General features: G+C 38.7%; 2 protein-coding genes across 2 annotated transcripts in view; both read left to right on the top strand.

Annotated features, from left to right (window-relative positions):
* The window catches only part of LOC306992642 (SLAM family member 5), a 239746-nt gene extending 231743 nt beyond the window's left edge, over positions 1–8003 (top strand). Inside the window, exons 2-7 of the mRNA XM_079601770.1 lie at positions 309–494; positions 3253–4205; positions 4460–4774; positions 5167–5439; positions 7252–7359; positions 7444–8003. Coding sequence (XP_079457896.1) covers positions 4157–4205; positions 4460–4774; positions 5167–5439; positions 7252–7359; positions 7444–7517 — 819 coding nt within the window. The 5' untranslated portion in view covers positions 309–494; positions 3253–4156 and the 3' untranslated portion in view covers positions 7518–8003. The remainder of the gene's footprint in view (positions 1–308; positions 495–3252; positions 4206–4459; positions 4775–5166; positions 5440–7251; positions 7360–7443) is intronic.
* Positions 1–14431, top strand: part of LOC306992573 (uncharacterized protein) — an 868003-nt gene that overhangs the window by 744646 nt on the left and 108926 nt on the right. The window lies entirely within an intron of this gene.

Genomic DNA, 14431 nt, shown 5'->3' with positions numbered 1-14431 from the left:
ATTTGGTTCGCCACTTAATATCTTATCTTCAATGTGGCCAGAACCGCAGTCCTCTAATACACACAGATCATGCGATCACAAAATTGAAAAGGGAATAATTCATAAACTGGTACAGTTGATATAGCCTGCCCTATAACCCTCTAATATCTCCTAGTTTATGTAAAAAACATATAGAAAAAAAAAAACATTTAAAAAAAAAAATCTAATTTTAAATTAACTTTATGATTCCAGAAGATTTAGGAGCTGAACGGTCTTCATGTGTCCGACTTTTTTAAATGAATTTACTTTAGTTGTTTTTACCTGGTAAGGAATTGTATAATAAATTTTAGGGTTACATGATACCGTTTTCAACTTAACACTGAAAACTTTTTATGCTTGTGTTTGGCTGTTCATCAGAAATCACACTTTTAAAATATGGATTCTTCATATATTCAGGTTTATATATATATATATATATTCAAGACTTTTGGAAACCAGGGGCCTGTACCATGAAGGTAGCTGAACAAACTCGGGGTTACAGGATTAGTTTTGAGTTGACAAAACCAAACCGATGCAATCAGGCTTTATTGGTACCATGACGCAGCTCATCAACTTTCTCTGTCAACTCAGGCTTTGATCTTAAGTTATGATTAATCCACGAGCGCGTGCACATACCAAAGTGACGTTGGCACCGAACAACCAATCGCGTTCGATATGGATAGAGCGAGAGCGATATATTTTTTCCGCGGAGGAGCAAGAGATAATCATTCAGAATTACGATTAATTTAAATATGTATTACAAGCTCGAAACAATACGGTCTCTGCTGCCAAAGCAAGAGAAGACTGTTGGAGAAAGATTGCTGATTGCGTTAATGTGTAAGCTAAACAAATAGGCTACGTTCTATATTAATGTAAAATTATGTAGGCTATATGTATGTGTGTGTGAAATATAGCCTATATTTTTTATAATATATAAAAATGTGCATGTATATAGCTACTAATAAAGATTAATATTCATTGATTTTTAGATGCAACTCCAAACGTTCTTGGCAGCAGATAAAGACAAAATATAAAAATATAATTCAAAGTAGTAAGTATTTACACGTAACCTTTTATTATTTTTTGTAAACATTTGATCACAAACACTTCTAGTTCTAGAAAAAAGAGTGAAATTCAGAAAACCGGTGGAGGGCCACTCCTCCAGAATACACTGAGTTGGCTCTGATTATGGATGGGATTACAGGTGCTGTACAATCTGACCCTGTACTGGCTCCTCTAAGCAAGTAACACTGGGTACGTGTGCGATACATTACTATTTTAAGTTTTAGATATGGCTGACTGTATGTTCTGCAGTCGAGGGAAATGCAGTGTCCCTGTTGAAGCCAGCACACACACACAGTCTCACACACAGTCTCCCACACAGAGGTCAGTATGCAGCAGACAGAACACCAGAAACATAACCTGCTTTATAACAGTTATGCTTTATATTGCCCTACTTTTATTTATTAGGGTGGAGGAAATGATGAAGACACTGTCTGTGTTCTGAGACAGTTGCTGAGGTGAATGCACTGGGCTTTTTATTAAGGCAAACATTTGAATGTGCCCTTACACATCATTCAACAACAACATTCAGAAGAAATGTGAACAAGTTAAGGATTTAAAACCATTGACATAAATTACAGGTGTTTGTCAAGGAACTTTTTGTGAGTTGATTAGCCTCCAGAAAACTTGTAATGATCGTGGTGTAAACTTGTGAACTTGTTTGTGGTGGAATTATGCTTCAGGGCCCTTTACAAAAGGAGCCTAGAGCTAGACGGCACACTAAATGAGCCTATAGACATAGAGACTGCACACTAAAGGAGCCTGACTGTGAGCTGAGGAGGATCCACGTTTAAATAATAAATAAATTGGAGATCAAACAGCTGGATTAAACTGATCTCAGTATGTGAACTTATTTAACCAAGTAACACTTTAGCATGAATATTTATTAATGCAACTTCATCTTGTCTCTTTCTCCCCCCCGTCCCACAAAACCAATAAAAAGTTTGAGACCTATCTGCAGTTTCAATGTGCTTTTATTAAGTGTAATATTGCATGGTGATTGCATCTACAGCTGCACTGGGTGGTCAAGTGGCCCTGTCTGAGGGTCATCATTATGGTTATTTTGTAGGTTGCAAATTAACAGTGTTTTGTACTGTACCAAATTTAACTTGCTTTCCTCAAAGTGCTGACACAACACAGACTCACAGAAAGTAGATCCTTGTTATATCTGTTAATGTTACTATTAATTTAAAGATTCATCTCACAGAAAATAATAATGTCACATGTTCACATCATCTCTACCTGAACATTAAGGCTGTGAAAGGACTTTCTATTAACATAATCTGCCTAATGTTCTCTTAGAGAAGTGGAGATTGCAACGTGTGCAGGCTATTGCTCCAATGACTCTAGGGAATCCATAAGATTAACCGAATAATAATACAAAATATTTAAAATAATTCTTATGTACTGTAGTAGCCTACATTTGTGAAATTAGCTTTTTGAAAAAAAAAAAAATTGTTCATGTGATGTCACCCTATCAATATATCTTACCCGCAATTTTATAAAAGCCCTTTTTTATGGACATGGTCGATATATGTCCGGGGAACATTATTAATGAAACTATCACTCCTGCAGAGCGAGGACCACCTTGCGAATAGTTCGACAAACCCCTAGATTCTGTGCATCACCGATCGTGCAAATGTACCACTTGCAAAAAAACGCAACACAATACCATTTGCGGTACAGTAATGAATTCGACGTGTTAAATTCTTTATGTGCGGCGCAAGAAGTTCGCAAAGATAAGATATTCCTTCCGCAGAAAATCTGTATCTTTCATACAAACTATCAGGAAAGGCAAGGGGATTTTGTCTGGCTAAAAACTCTTTCTCTACGATGTGCTCGTCTAACAATTTGCGCTGAGATGTCCACAGTATTTGGAAGAAAATGTAAAGCCATTGCAACAGACACTGGGAATTAGTTACGTCACCTATATGTTTCTTTGCTCACAGCTGATTGGTCAAACTTCAGTCTGAGATCTCGAATCTAGAACTTAACCTGCCCCGGAGCAGGCTAGCCGTGCAGCGTAAGATACCATGGCAACGAACACCGATTAAAGCCGAGCTGCTTTCATAGTACCTAAAACCCAGGGTTGGCGGAAACTAAGCTGAGACATAGCTGGCTAGCCACCTAAACCGGCTTCATGGTACAGGCCCCTGGTTCATGTAAGATTAGTTGTTGTTTTTTAAGAAAAATATTTTTTTACATTATTTTAAAGCTTTTTTTGTCTTTGAGTTCCCTTTGTCTTAAAATGGCTAAAAACAATCTGCTTAAAAAAAAAACATATTACTCATCCTCATGCTGTTCGAAATCGGTGTTGTTCGAGTCATCATGACTCATGCTTTTCTAATTCTGTAAAGGTCGTATGATAATGTCTGATGTTTTTAAAAACATCCATGTTTGAGCAAGCCAGCATGATTCACTGAATTCATCTTCCTCTCTGCCACGGCTCTGTTTGCATGCGTTCACACATGGTTCCTCATATATATGTTTTTTTATGAGCACAACTGCTATCATTTACAGTTATTGAATTGCAAACACGTTCTCCATGACATCTTTTGTGTTCCACTCATGTTAATGTGGAACCACAAACCTGTGGGAGTAAATTGTGCCAATTGTAAGATTAGCGTATTGTTTGTAGACTGGTGAGATGATAAAGGTTAAGCTCAAATGTTCAGTAGGCGTGTTGGGTGTTGGTAACATTTAAGTTGTGAATGACGTGGGCAAAGAAGAGGGAAGTGTCTAGGTTTGGTGGTTTTTAGGCCCGTTTTTTTTATTCTAGACACATCGCACATGCTAATGCACATGGCCATTACGCATGAAGGGATGATCTTCACTAAGAAAGCCCACTAAGAAAGTCCACCAAAACTTTATCTTAACGCTCCTCCTGATTTCCGTCGGATATCACAAGATTTGCAGGGGAGGAAACACGTGTTTCGCTGCTCACTTCCCCATTTACTTTCAGTGTTGTACTGCAGAAGACTGTGTTCTGGACTCGCTCTCTCACGGCCGGCGGGAAGGAAGGCCAACGGCGTCGCTGTCAAGAACCTGTTGATTTACATCCACAAGCCAACGAGCAATGAGTCCATGGAGAACCCTGCTAATCTGCATTGTGTGTAGTCATCAAGGTGAGTTCACTGGATTTCACTTTCATATTGTTGTATCGTGTAGAGTTGATGTTACATAGTTTGATACTTTTGGGCGAGATTGTTGAAGATTTTTTGTTTAGAAATTGTTCTTTCAATGAGAAATAAAGTCGGTCTGAACTCTGCTTCATTGGAAACAGGGTGTTTCCCTTTTCTGTGAAGCATTAAAAAGAAAAAAAGAAGTTCTTCTCACATAGTGTGTTTACACATCAACTGATCTGTGTTAATGTTTGCAGTGTGTGGTAGAGAGAAATATGTCACTGGTTACCTCGGCCAATCAGTCGTCTTGAAAACTGGTGCAGACCCATCATGGACCCTCACCAGAATTCAGTGGTCCATTTATAAGAACACAACATACATTGCAAATCTAAAGGACGGCAATGTGACTTTATTCCCTTTTTGGACACATCGGGGTCGACTTGATCTCAACCCCACAACGGGAGATTTAACAATAAAAAATGTGACTATGACCGACAGCATGAAATACACTGTGGCCCTGGTCAACTCCAGTGATGCTCGGGACAACTGTGACGTTCATCTCACAGTCCGAGGTAAGCGAGATATTTTCCACTATAAAGAAGCTTTTTGGCATGGGAAAGGCTCTTCATGGAAACATATACAGGTGAAATGTGAAAATTTGACTTTCTTCACAGCTTATGAAAACCTTTTCACAATATTCGAATTTTGAATTTGGGGTTTTCATAAGCTGTAAGCCATAATCATCAAAATTATAACAAATAAAGGCTTGAAATATCTCACTTGGCATGTAATGAGTCTATATAATATATTAGTTTCGCCTTTTAAGTTGAATTAGTGAAATAAATTACCTTTTGCACCAAATTCTACCTTTTTCACCTGTTTCCACATAAACCTTTATTTTTAAGAGTGATTATATCACTTATTCAATCTGGCTGAACGTCATTATGTTTGTCCCCAACTGCAGAGCGACTCAAGGAGCCTACAATCCAGAAGATGCTCAATTCCCTCAAAGACGGCCAATGCCACGTGGCCCTTAATTGCGCTGCGCTTCACCAAAATGTGAATCTGTCCTGGACACCCGACGGCGAGTTCAACGGATCGTATATTTCTGGAAATGCTGTCGACTCTTCGTTGGTTCTTTTCACGTCATTCAGTGGCAACAGAAAAGTGAAGTTCAACTGCACCGCCTCCAATGGCCAACAGACGGAGACCACACACATCACAGTGGGATGTTCAGGTGGGTCTCATTAACAATGAAACATAAAGAAGTTTGCCAAATTGACCCGCACATTGATTTATAGATATCATCACAGAAAGGTTGCAGCAAAGTGTAAAAATTATATTACATGAAGTATACTTTGGTTTTTACGTGCACACAAGTACAACGTGTTTGATGTAAATGTAATTTAGAGTTGTCAAAAGTACCAACTTCAGTTAGCCTGGTTGACACCAGACCCTTCAGTTGTAACTCTGGGTCTGGGGAAGCTTCATTCACAGCCCTATTTCCAAAAGGCCGTCACCAACGGACGTCGCTCAAATGCCTCTGGGCAATTGGCAGAGGGCAATCTATGCAATTGGATAGACCTAAAACCAGTCAGAGCAATCGTCAGCGTGTAAAGCCCACCTTAACGTTTGTGATTGGTGCCTTGATTCGGAAAAATTGGAAATGGGCTTGAATGGGCTCTTGACCAGACTGACTTGCAGAGCAAATCTTAAATTTGCCGGAAGTTATTCTGGGTTTTCCCAGGCTAAACTTCGGTACCAAGTTGGTACTGAAATTAAAAAAATGATACCATTTTGTTGTCATTTTAAGCGCTGTTATACAGCTTCTTAAACACCTCTGATTGGACACACGGTCAACATGTATGTCTCCGATTGGCCATTGTGTTGACCGCGCTCAACGCAAATGACTGTTATTGGCTACATTGATCAACGCTTCAAAAACACAAGGTCTTTGACACACTTTATCAAGCACTTACATGAATTTGTGTAGCTTATGTGTAGTTATCTTCTAGTCATTGATTAGCATATTCTGTCTTGATAATCTATAAATCGTGATCCGGGGGCGGGTTTATGTAAATTTTAGGGTTGGTGATGTCACTAACCCGGGAGGAATGTTGTGTAGTTCCTACCAGCCGTTTGTTGTAGTCCTTAAAAAGCAAATATCTCCCTTTGCTTTGAACATTGAGCGTTGTAACTTTGCAGATGTTGTTTATCCTCAAACAGCAACATTACACACTAACTAAAGTTAGAAAAGTGAAATCATAATCTTTAAATGTTAGTACCGACTTGTCCAAAAGTACAGACTTCGGTACCAACTCTAATAAAGTTTTGATAGCAACATGGCAACACTGGCCTGGGCCATTGTTTCACAGTCAATAAAAGAGACAGACTTTTTTTTATGCAATATTGCTGTATTTGATATTGATTTATCGGAGTCCATCATTTTCTTTCTAAAATATATGTTCCTTCATAATCTTACATAGTCCACTAGCACCATCTCTTCTCTTATGATAAGGGCGGGGCAACCTGTCAGGTCCACCAATAGCAAACCACAGCATAAAGTGCTAGTTCTTTCTTCGCTATTGAGACATATCCGAGTGAAACGACTTTGCAAACAAGAACAAATGTAGGGCGGGGCTTGATTTTGTCCATGCGGAATTGATTGGATGGTTTGCTATTGGTGGATCTCATGTGATTGACAGGTTGAAACTTGGCAGTGGCGTGTATGTTTACGCAAAGTCATTATGTCATGTTGATTTTATATATTTATATATATATACATATATATATATATTAAAAAAAGAATAGTCAATATTGATTTCATGCTGACTTTAACACACGTGCAGTGAGGGAGTAAATACACTTCAACGCTCTGAGGAATCATAAGAAAAGAGCTTTTAGAGCGAACAAAGACACATTGTTCCAGACAGAAGCAGTTTTACTGCCCGTTACGTCACAGCACTGATGCTTCAACAGAGCAGAGACAGTGAATAGGAAGTCTACATAACTGCAAATGAAGAGTTTTCTTTTGTTCTTTTCTTTCTAGAGGAGAAGTGTGAAGTCTGCACTTGCGGTTCGTGTACTTCGTCTGTGGTGTTGGCTATTGTGATCCCTATTGTCCTTTTGCTTGTAGCATATGCATTTACAAAGAGAGGTAACAAACATATCTTATAATCAAACTTTACAACAGTTGCATGACTGATATTGTCTTTATGAACTATAATTTCTCTTTTCCTAGACAGAATTAAAGATGCTTTCACTGCCATCCTCCGTTGCTCCTGGAATCTAATAACACAGAGATCACAGAAGTAGTGGACTCAGCGCTTTACAGCAACACTTGTCCTATAGGCGTTTCTTTTTTTTGAAGTGGTACCAGTCCTGACTCCAGTGGTGGTGAAGAAAAAATTAAAGACTACCAAATGGGACAATACATGGAGGACAAAAAACACTTCTTTTGCAGAAGATTCAGCTGAAAAGTGACCAGCATGCACACTTATTTAAAGATTCGATATAAGAAAATAGTGTTATACGAGTTTGGAGCATCATGAGGCAGAAGCTTCTGGTTAAAGGAAACGATGACCGGAAGTCATGACTGTTGTTTTGACCTCTGGATTCTGTGAGTGAAATGCCTTTTTACCAACAATTATTATGAAACTATAAAAAAATGGATGCGGTCTACAAAATCCATTTGGCTCAAATATCTGAAGGTTTCTGCAAGGTCAGTTAAAATGGATGTAACGCGTCTGGTACGAATTTCCTTTCAAACTTTACTTGACTACAACCATGGCAGCTTTTTTACATAATAAATAGAATTATATATATTTTTTCAGCAAAAATGCTTGTGAAATGTTTTTATGTAAATTTGTAAGCAGGACTGTTATATCAGTGAATGTTAGCGCACAGTTCCTGTCCTGTTTTGTGTTCAGGGACTTTTATTTTGAAGTATGTTTTACTTTAGAAACAATAGTGTGGAACAAAGAACATAGTTTCTCATAAGCTTATGTGATTTTACTTCATTATAGAAGTTACCTGAGTGATTACAGAAATGTTCTTTTCATGTATTCTCTAATGTCTGTATTAAATATCTGAGATGTGACTGATGGTCTGGGCCATTCCAGGATTACAGTAACAGTGCTTGCTCATTTAGCCCGACTTCTAGAGATGAAATATGGACTCGTTTTGTTTGAGAAAGATGTCAACATGTGTTAAAACGTATACCTGTTCTTCTAGCTCACGGTGACGAGCATTTACTTTACTGTTATATTACAGTGTCATCTCACTGAGAGAAAGAACATGTGAAACTGTGCGTCTCGTGTGTGTGTGTGTGTGTGTGTGTTAGCAGCATTATTGGTTACAGGTTAAGGAACAAATGGCATTATTGCTTATGACGTAACTTAGACCTTGGTGAACAGTATAATTGCTATGATTTTTGTAAATGAAAAACAGAGCATCCTACGAACTCATGTGTGGGTCTAGAAGCTGACTTCTGCTGATGAAACTGCAAACTATCTCCAGTAAAATGTTATTCAATTGCCTGCACTTCTGACTCCGGGTCTTCATTCATCATATCAGTTTCTCAGGCTTTAACTGTAAATTCCTCAGCAGGATCTTTCCCTCACTAAAGCCGTTAAGTACACAGTCTTTGTATTTTTGTCTGATTTTCAAATGCTTTAAAGGGGTGGTTGAGTATGATTTGACTTTTCTAACTTTAGTTAGTGTGTAATGTTGCTGTTTGATCATAAACAACAACTGCAAAGTTACAACGCTCGAAGTTCAAAGCAAAGGAAGATATTTGCTTTAAAAAGAAAAGGACTACAACAAACGGCTGGTAGGGACTACACGACATTCCTCCGGGTTAGTGACATCACCAACCCTAAAATGTACATAAGCCCCGCCCCCGGGAACTCACAGTCCATGTTGAGAAGAGGAAAAGTTGTTGTATAAGAGTACATTCCCACTAAACACTGGACGTCGGATAGACGTGCAGATCATGTCTATATTGGGTCTGTCGGTCCATGACCAATTCTGGACATCTATTCAACGTCCAACTATAGGTCCACAAATTGGACGTCCAACCATGACACAACTTGGACGTCATATTGACATTCAACATTTGACCTTTGAAATTAGTAATTTTTTGGACGTCTATGACAGGTGCAGGAAATTTACATGATTAATATATAATATTTTTTATTTACAAATATCAACATTGTTGTTATCAACATGATTAATACATATGAATACAGATTATTAATAATTATTTTTTCTCAGCACCAGGTGATAACTGAAGACGCAGTTTTCCTGTAGCTCAAACAGTAGCGCATTGGTGCTTGCAACACAAGATCATGGGTTCGACTCCCAGGGAAAGCAAGAACTGATAGGAATATAAATGTGTAATGCAATGTAAGTCACTTTAGATAAAAAGCATCTGCCAAATGCATAAATGTAAATACAATGGTACAGAAAACACGTCCTCCACCCTTTTGAAAGATGGGACTACAGTTATAGAAGTTTTAGAAAAACAACGTAAAATTTGTCTAAATTTGATGTTGAAAAGACGTCCACAAACGACCACATTTGGACTATAAATAACCCTTACACGGAAGTCCCACAGATGTCAACATTAGACGTGCGGTAGACGTCGTCTGGCGTTACAAAACAACCCCTTCAGTGGACCGAGATTGGACGTCCAAAAATGTCATAGAAAAGACGTCACTCCGACGCCACATTGCGCAGTGGGTTTGTGAGTCAGCTCGAAGTTTAGCATCCGTCTTTTCACATGCAATAGAAAGTCGCTCTGTGTGCATCTCACAACAGTTCCTATACGAGCGGTTTATAGATTACCATGACAGAATATGCTAATTGAAGATAGTTAACTCCACATCAGCAACATAAATTCATCAACTAACCTTTCAGAGACGTCCTGTTGCTTCTACATGTTGTCACTTCTTCTGGAGTCTCTCCATCTTTGTCTGACTCCGTTTTAACATTAAAGGCAGAACAGTTTCTGACATTTTAGAGTGTCTGCGTGAGGTAATCGCAAGGGGGTAATCCATCAGCCGGAAACCGAAGCTTCCCGGGGGCCGCCATTGATTAGCAGAACTTCACCTGCTGTTAGCAGTCCATTGACTCCCATTCATTTTGGCGTCACTTTGACAGCGAATAACTCTACATCTGAGGCGTTTAAAGACTTCATTTGTCCATTATTTATTTCTAAAGAAACACGACAATGTATAAAAGGCTCCATTACTTTGTATACGCTATGGCCCCGTAGAAGCAGTTTTTGTAAAAATAGGCTAACGATTGCGTCATAACTCACGCGACTCTCTATCACACTGTATAGAAATTACCGTATAGACCGGCGGAGAAGCTCGAAGGCAATCGGGGGGACGTGGAGGCATAAAGTCCGATAAAGTCAAGGGAGAAGCCCATAGAGAGTGATAAAGTTGCTCCCGTTGCTAGCTCATGGACAGCTAATGCTCACGCTCTCCGTCTCTGCGAGATTCGCAAGGGAATGATTCAGATTTCTCACGTCACATCTACGTCGTCAAGCTCAGTTTGAGTCTGCGCACTTCGCACAGCCATCAGGAAGTAAGTGCTTCTAATTGACTTCACTTTTCTTCGTTGAAAACTATGGGGTCACTGTGTCCAGTTTATACACTGTCTATGGGTGATCGCAGCTAACACACATGAGCTCTTGAAGCCCCGCCCTCTGCAGAAGCTCATTTGCATTTAAAGGGCCACACACAAAACGGTGCGTTTTTGCAAAACCATCAAAAAGTGACAACTTTAACATGCTATATAACAATATCTGTGGGGTATCTTGAGCTAAAACTTCACACACATACTCTGGGGACATCAGAGATTTATTTTACATCTTGTGAAAATGGCATTTTACCACCGCTTTAAATATAAATGTTTTAATGATATGATTCACCTGTAGCTGGTTGGTTCATCATGGCTTATAACACTTGAACAAAGACTTTTTTGAAACCCTTATGGATGAAATGAAGGGGGGAAAAAACTTGCGGAAGCAACGCCGCTGAATAAGTAACTAATGCACTATATTAAACTCCACTGGACCTTAGCACCATAAGCGTGAGTATATACGCGTCACAGTTTTCTCAGAACTGACACGTCGGTTTTAGGTCATTGTGACTTAAATGGGAAGTGGTCAAGTTTAAACCAGAAATGGACACATCACCTTTAGCTCAGCAGATCTGCAGATGAGTCAATACGTTAGAAATACGCCTCCTAAAAGGGACATTCCCCTGAAACATTTGCACACTCGACCCCAGTGACGTTATTTCAGAATTATTCCAATGTTTTCTTTGTATCGTTCTTCTCTTAGGCTCAAGGTCGATTCACGGAAAGAGCAAAACAAATACACAACGTATAGCCTAACAGCTGACTATATTAAGCCACGAGTCCGTGCAGAAGATAAGAGGATATACATTTCTGTAGTCAGACAATGACGGTTAAGACCGTGTTTAGTCTCACTATTAACTAGTTGCTTATTATCATGCAGATTACTAGTTTATTAGTACTTATAAAGCACATATTAATGTATTATTCTGCATAACCATATTCTAATACCTAAACTTAACTATCTTACTAACCATTAATAAGCCGTGATTATGAGTTTATCGAGGCAAAAGTCGTAGGTAATAATTGGACCCTAAACTGGCGTGTGACCCATTCCTGGTTTATAATCGAGACGGGAAACAAGACCTTGCTCTCGTGGGCGGTACTGGCGAGTCTGCGAAACAAGATATGGTTTGTTTCTGAAAAGGAACCAAATCTAGTGAAGTTGAGCACTGGAGGGACGTGTCAACGGTGAGACCGCTTCTGGCTGAGGAAGAGGAGACGAGCTGTGAAAGAGAAGTAATGGTGCTGATGGAAAGAGAGATGTTATTTTGAGAAATTAAGTGACCTATAATGTCTGTAAATGTCTGACGTTAATATAAGGGGAAGTGAGTGACTCATTGCTGACCGATAGCACAGGCTAGATACTCCTAAATAAAGGTCCTCTATAGTGCATTAGTGCCCGTCCACTTTTTCAACGGCGTTGGTTCAATAAGTATTTTTCTCCATTCATTTCTCCCATAGGGATTTCATAAAAGTCTTTGTTAAATCATTTTAAGCCATGAGTCAAGCCAATCGGCTACAGGCTGAATCATAACATTACACACTTTGATTTGAAGCAAAACAATATTTTGAAAATCAGACAAAAACACAAAAGGTACAAGACAGTGAACAGCTTTAGTGAGGGAAGGAACTACAATCCCATGAAGCATTGCGAACAGGATAATCAAATGGAGAATTATAAAACTACATGATTATATATAAAAATATATATTTGTATATGCATATTTTGCAATAAGTATTTTGAGAGGCCGACTCGATTGCGTAACTTGCGTTGCTTCACGGGAGTGGGAGGAGCTACAGAGATCTTTTGGTGTATTTTACTTGGGTTGAGCTTCACAGCATCATAAGTAATGTAGTTTTTTACCACACGTTTCACTTTTAATAAAGGGAGACTCTACAGGCAAAAACAGGTTTTTCATGCATCTGTCAATTTTGAGATAAACCCAAATAGTGACCTTAACCCGACCATAACCCGAATATTGACAGCTTGTAAACGTAGTCTATGATTGCATTCACCTGTGTCTCATTTCCCTGTTAGTCTCAGCCTATTTATACCATGTTCACTCACTGCGAAGTTTTGTATGTTGTTGCACTGCATTTCCGAGCATTTTCCCTGGTTTCATGTCTCTTGCCTGATCCCTGATCCGTGGATTACTCGTTTGCCTCTGACCCCTGCCTGTTTTGTTTATTTGTTTGGACTGCCTACCAGTGTTTTGACCTATTGCCTGTATATTGGATTACGTGTCTGGATTGCCCATTAATTAAAGCTGCATTTGGATCTCAAACTTCGTGTCTCGGAGCAGTTCGTAACGGCAGAAATCTCCACTCTAGTAACACTTACATACACCAAATGTTACAGTTTTATTCCTATCTATATTATGATGTTTTTTTTTTACAAACGGGTGTGTTCATATATAATTTTCCTGATTTTATACAACATTTTATTCCTAATAAAATTGTGGCAATTTAATTATTTTTGTCTGTTGACAGTTTTTTTTCCTGATTTGTGGAGTGATAAATGGAGATATCCAAAATCCCCTCTGTATTTTCCCCTCAAAAAATTTTTTTAACCTGACTTCTAGAAATGTATGCAAATTGGTGCATATTTAATTAGACCATGCCTCATTTTCATATTTAAACATAACATTTCTGAAACCTTGTAATACAGAAAATGTTTGCTATTATTAATGTAATCCATCAACCGGTGAAGTATGGTGATATTTATTAGTTATCTTTTTTACCGTATTCACCTGGGGTATAACATGTAGGGGTGTCTTTAAAGGTTTATGAGTCAAAATTAATTTCCCTATGGAGAAAATTAATGTTTTTACGTCAGGAACCCGACTGTATTTTATTAGCATCAAAGAACTTCCACAGAAAAATGTATAGTGGAAAATGTTTTTTTTTTTCAATGTTAAAAAAAATTAAAGGTTACCGGTATTTATGAAGTTGAACTTTTCACTGGAATGTCATTTGAGGAACCGCTTCTTCCTTTATTTATTTTCAGATTGTATTTTGAGCAATGAAGTGACCAATCTATAAGTCTGTCAATCTGACAGATAATATTAAGGCGAGGAAGTGAGTCTACAGTCTGACCAGCGGATCGATACTCGCTCTTAAACACTTGAACCAGAATTACATGATGACATGATCTTCCTCCCAAACCGAGGACACACAACGGATCCTCTGAGCAGCTAATGGATCAAGACAATAATTCACCCGTGTTTAAATACCATAAAGTCATGCAGAAACATGTATTCTCGTTATAGTGCGGATTCACTAGAATTGTAGAAATAACTGTCAAGTGTGACGCTGTTATTTTAAAGGAGTGATGAACTGAGAAATCAGCTTTTGACATATAAGAGGTCATCATACTATAAGAATATCCTGTAAATTTCAGAACTGAAAACTTCCTTGTTAGTCCAATAAAAGCTTTTATTGACCCCAGGCCCAGCGAACGACAGGCTTTTCAAAGTGGGGATCTATGAGGTCAAAGGGTATCAAACCCCGCCTCCGCAGAAGAAGGTCAACGCCCACTTCAACACCGCCGGTTTAGCCCCGCCCACCGACTCACGCAT

Source organism: Phoxinus phoxinus (genome assembly GCF_949152265.1).
Source record: "Phoxinus phoxinus genome assembly, chromosome: 2".
In the NCBI taxonomy this organism is placed as follows: domain Eukaryota; kingdom Metazoa; phylum Chordata; class Actinopteri; order Cypriniformes; family Leuciscidae; genus Phoxinus; species Phoxinus phoxinus.
Note: the sequence above shows the minus strand (reverse complement) of the source record. Positions and strands in the feature narration are given on the sequence as shown.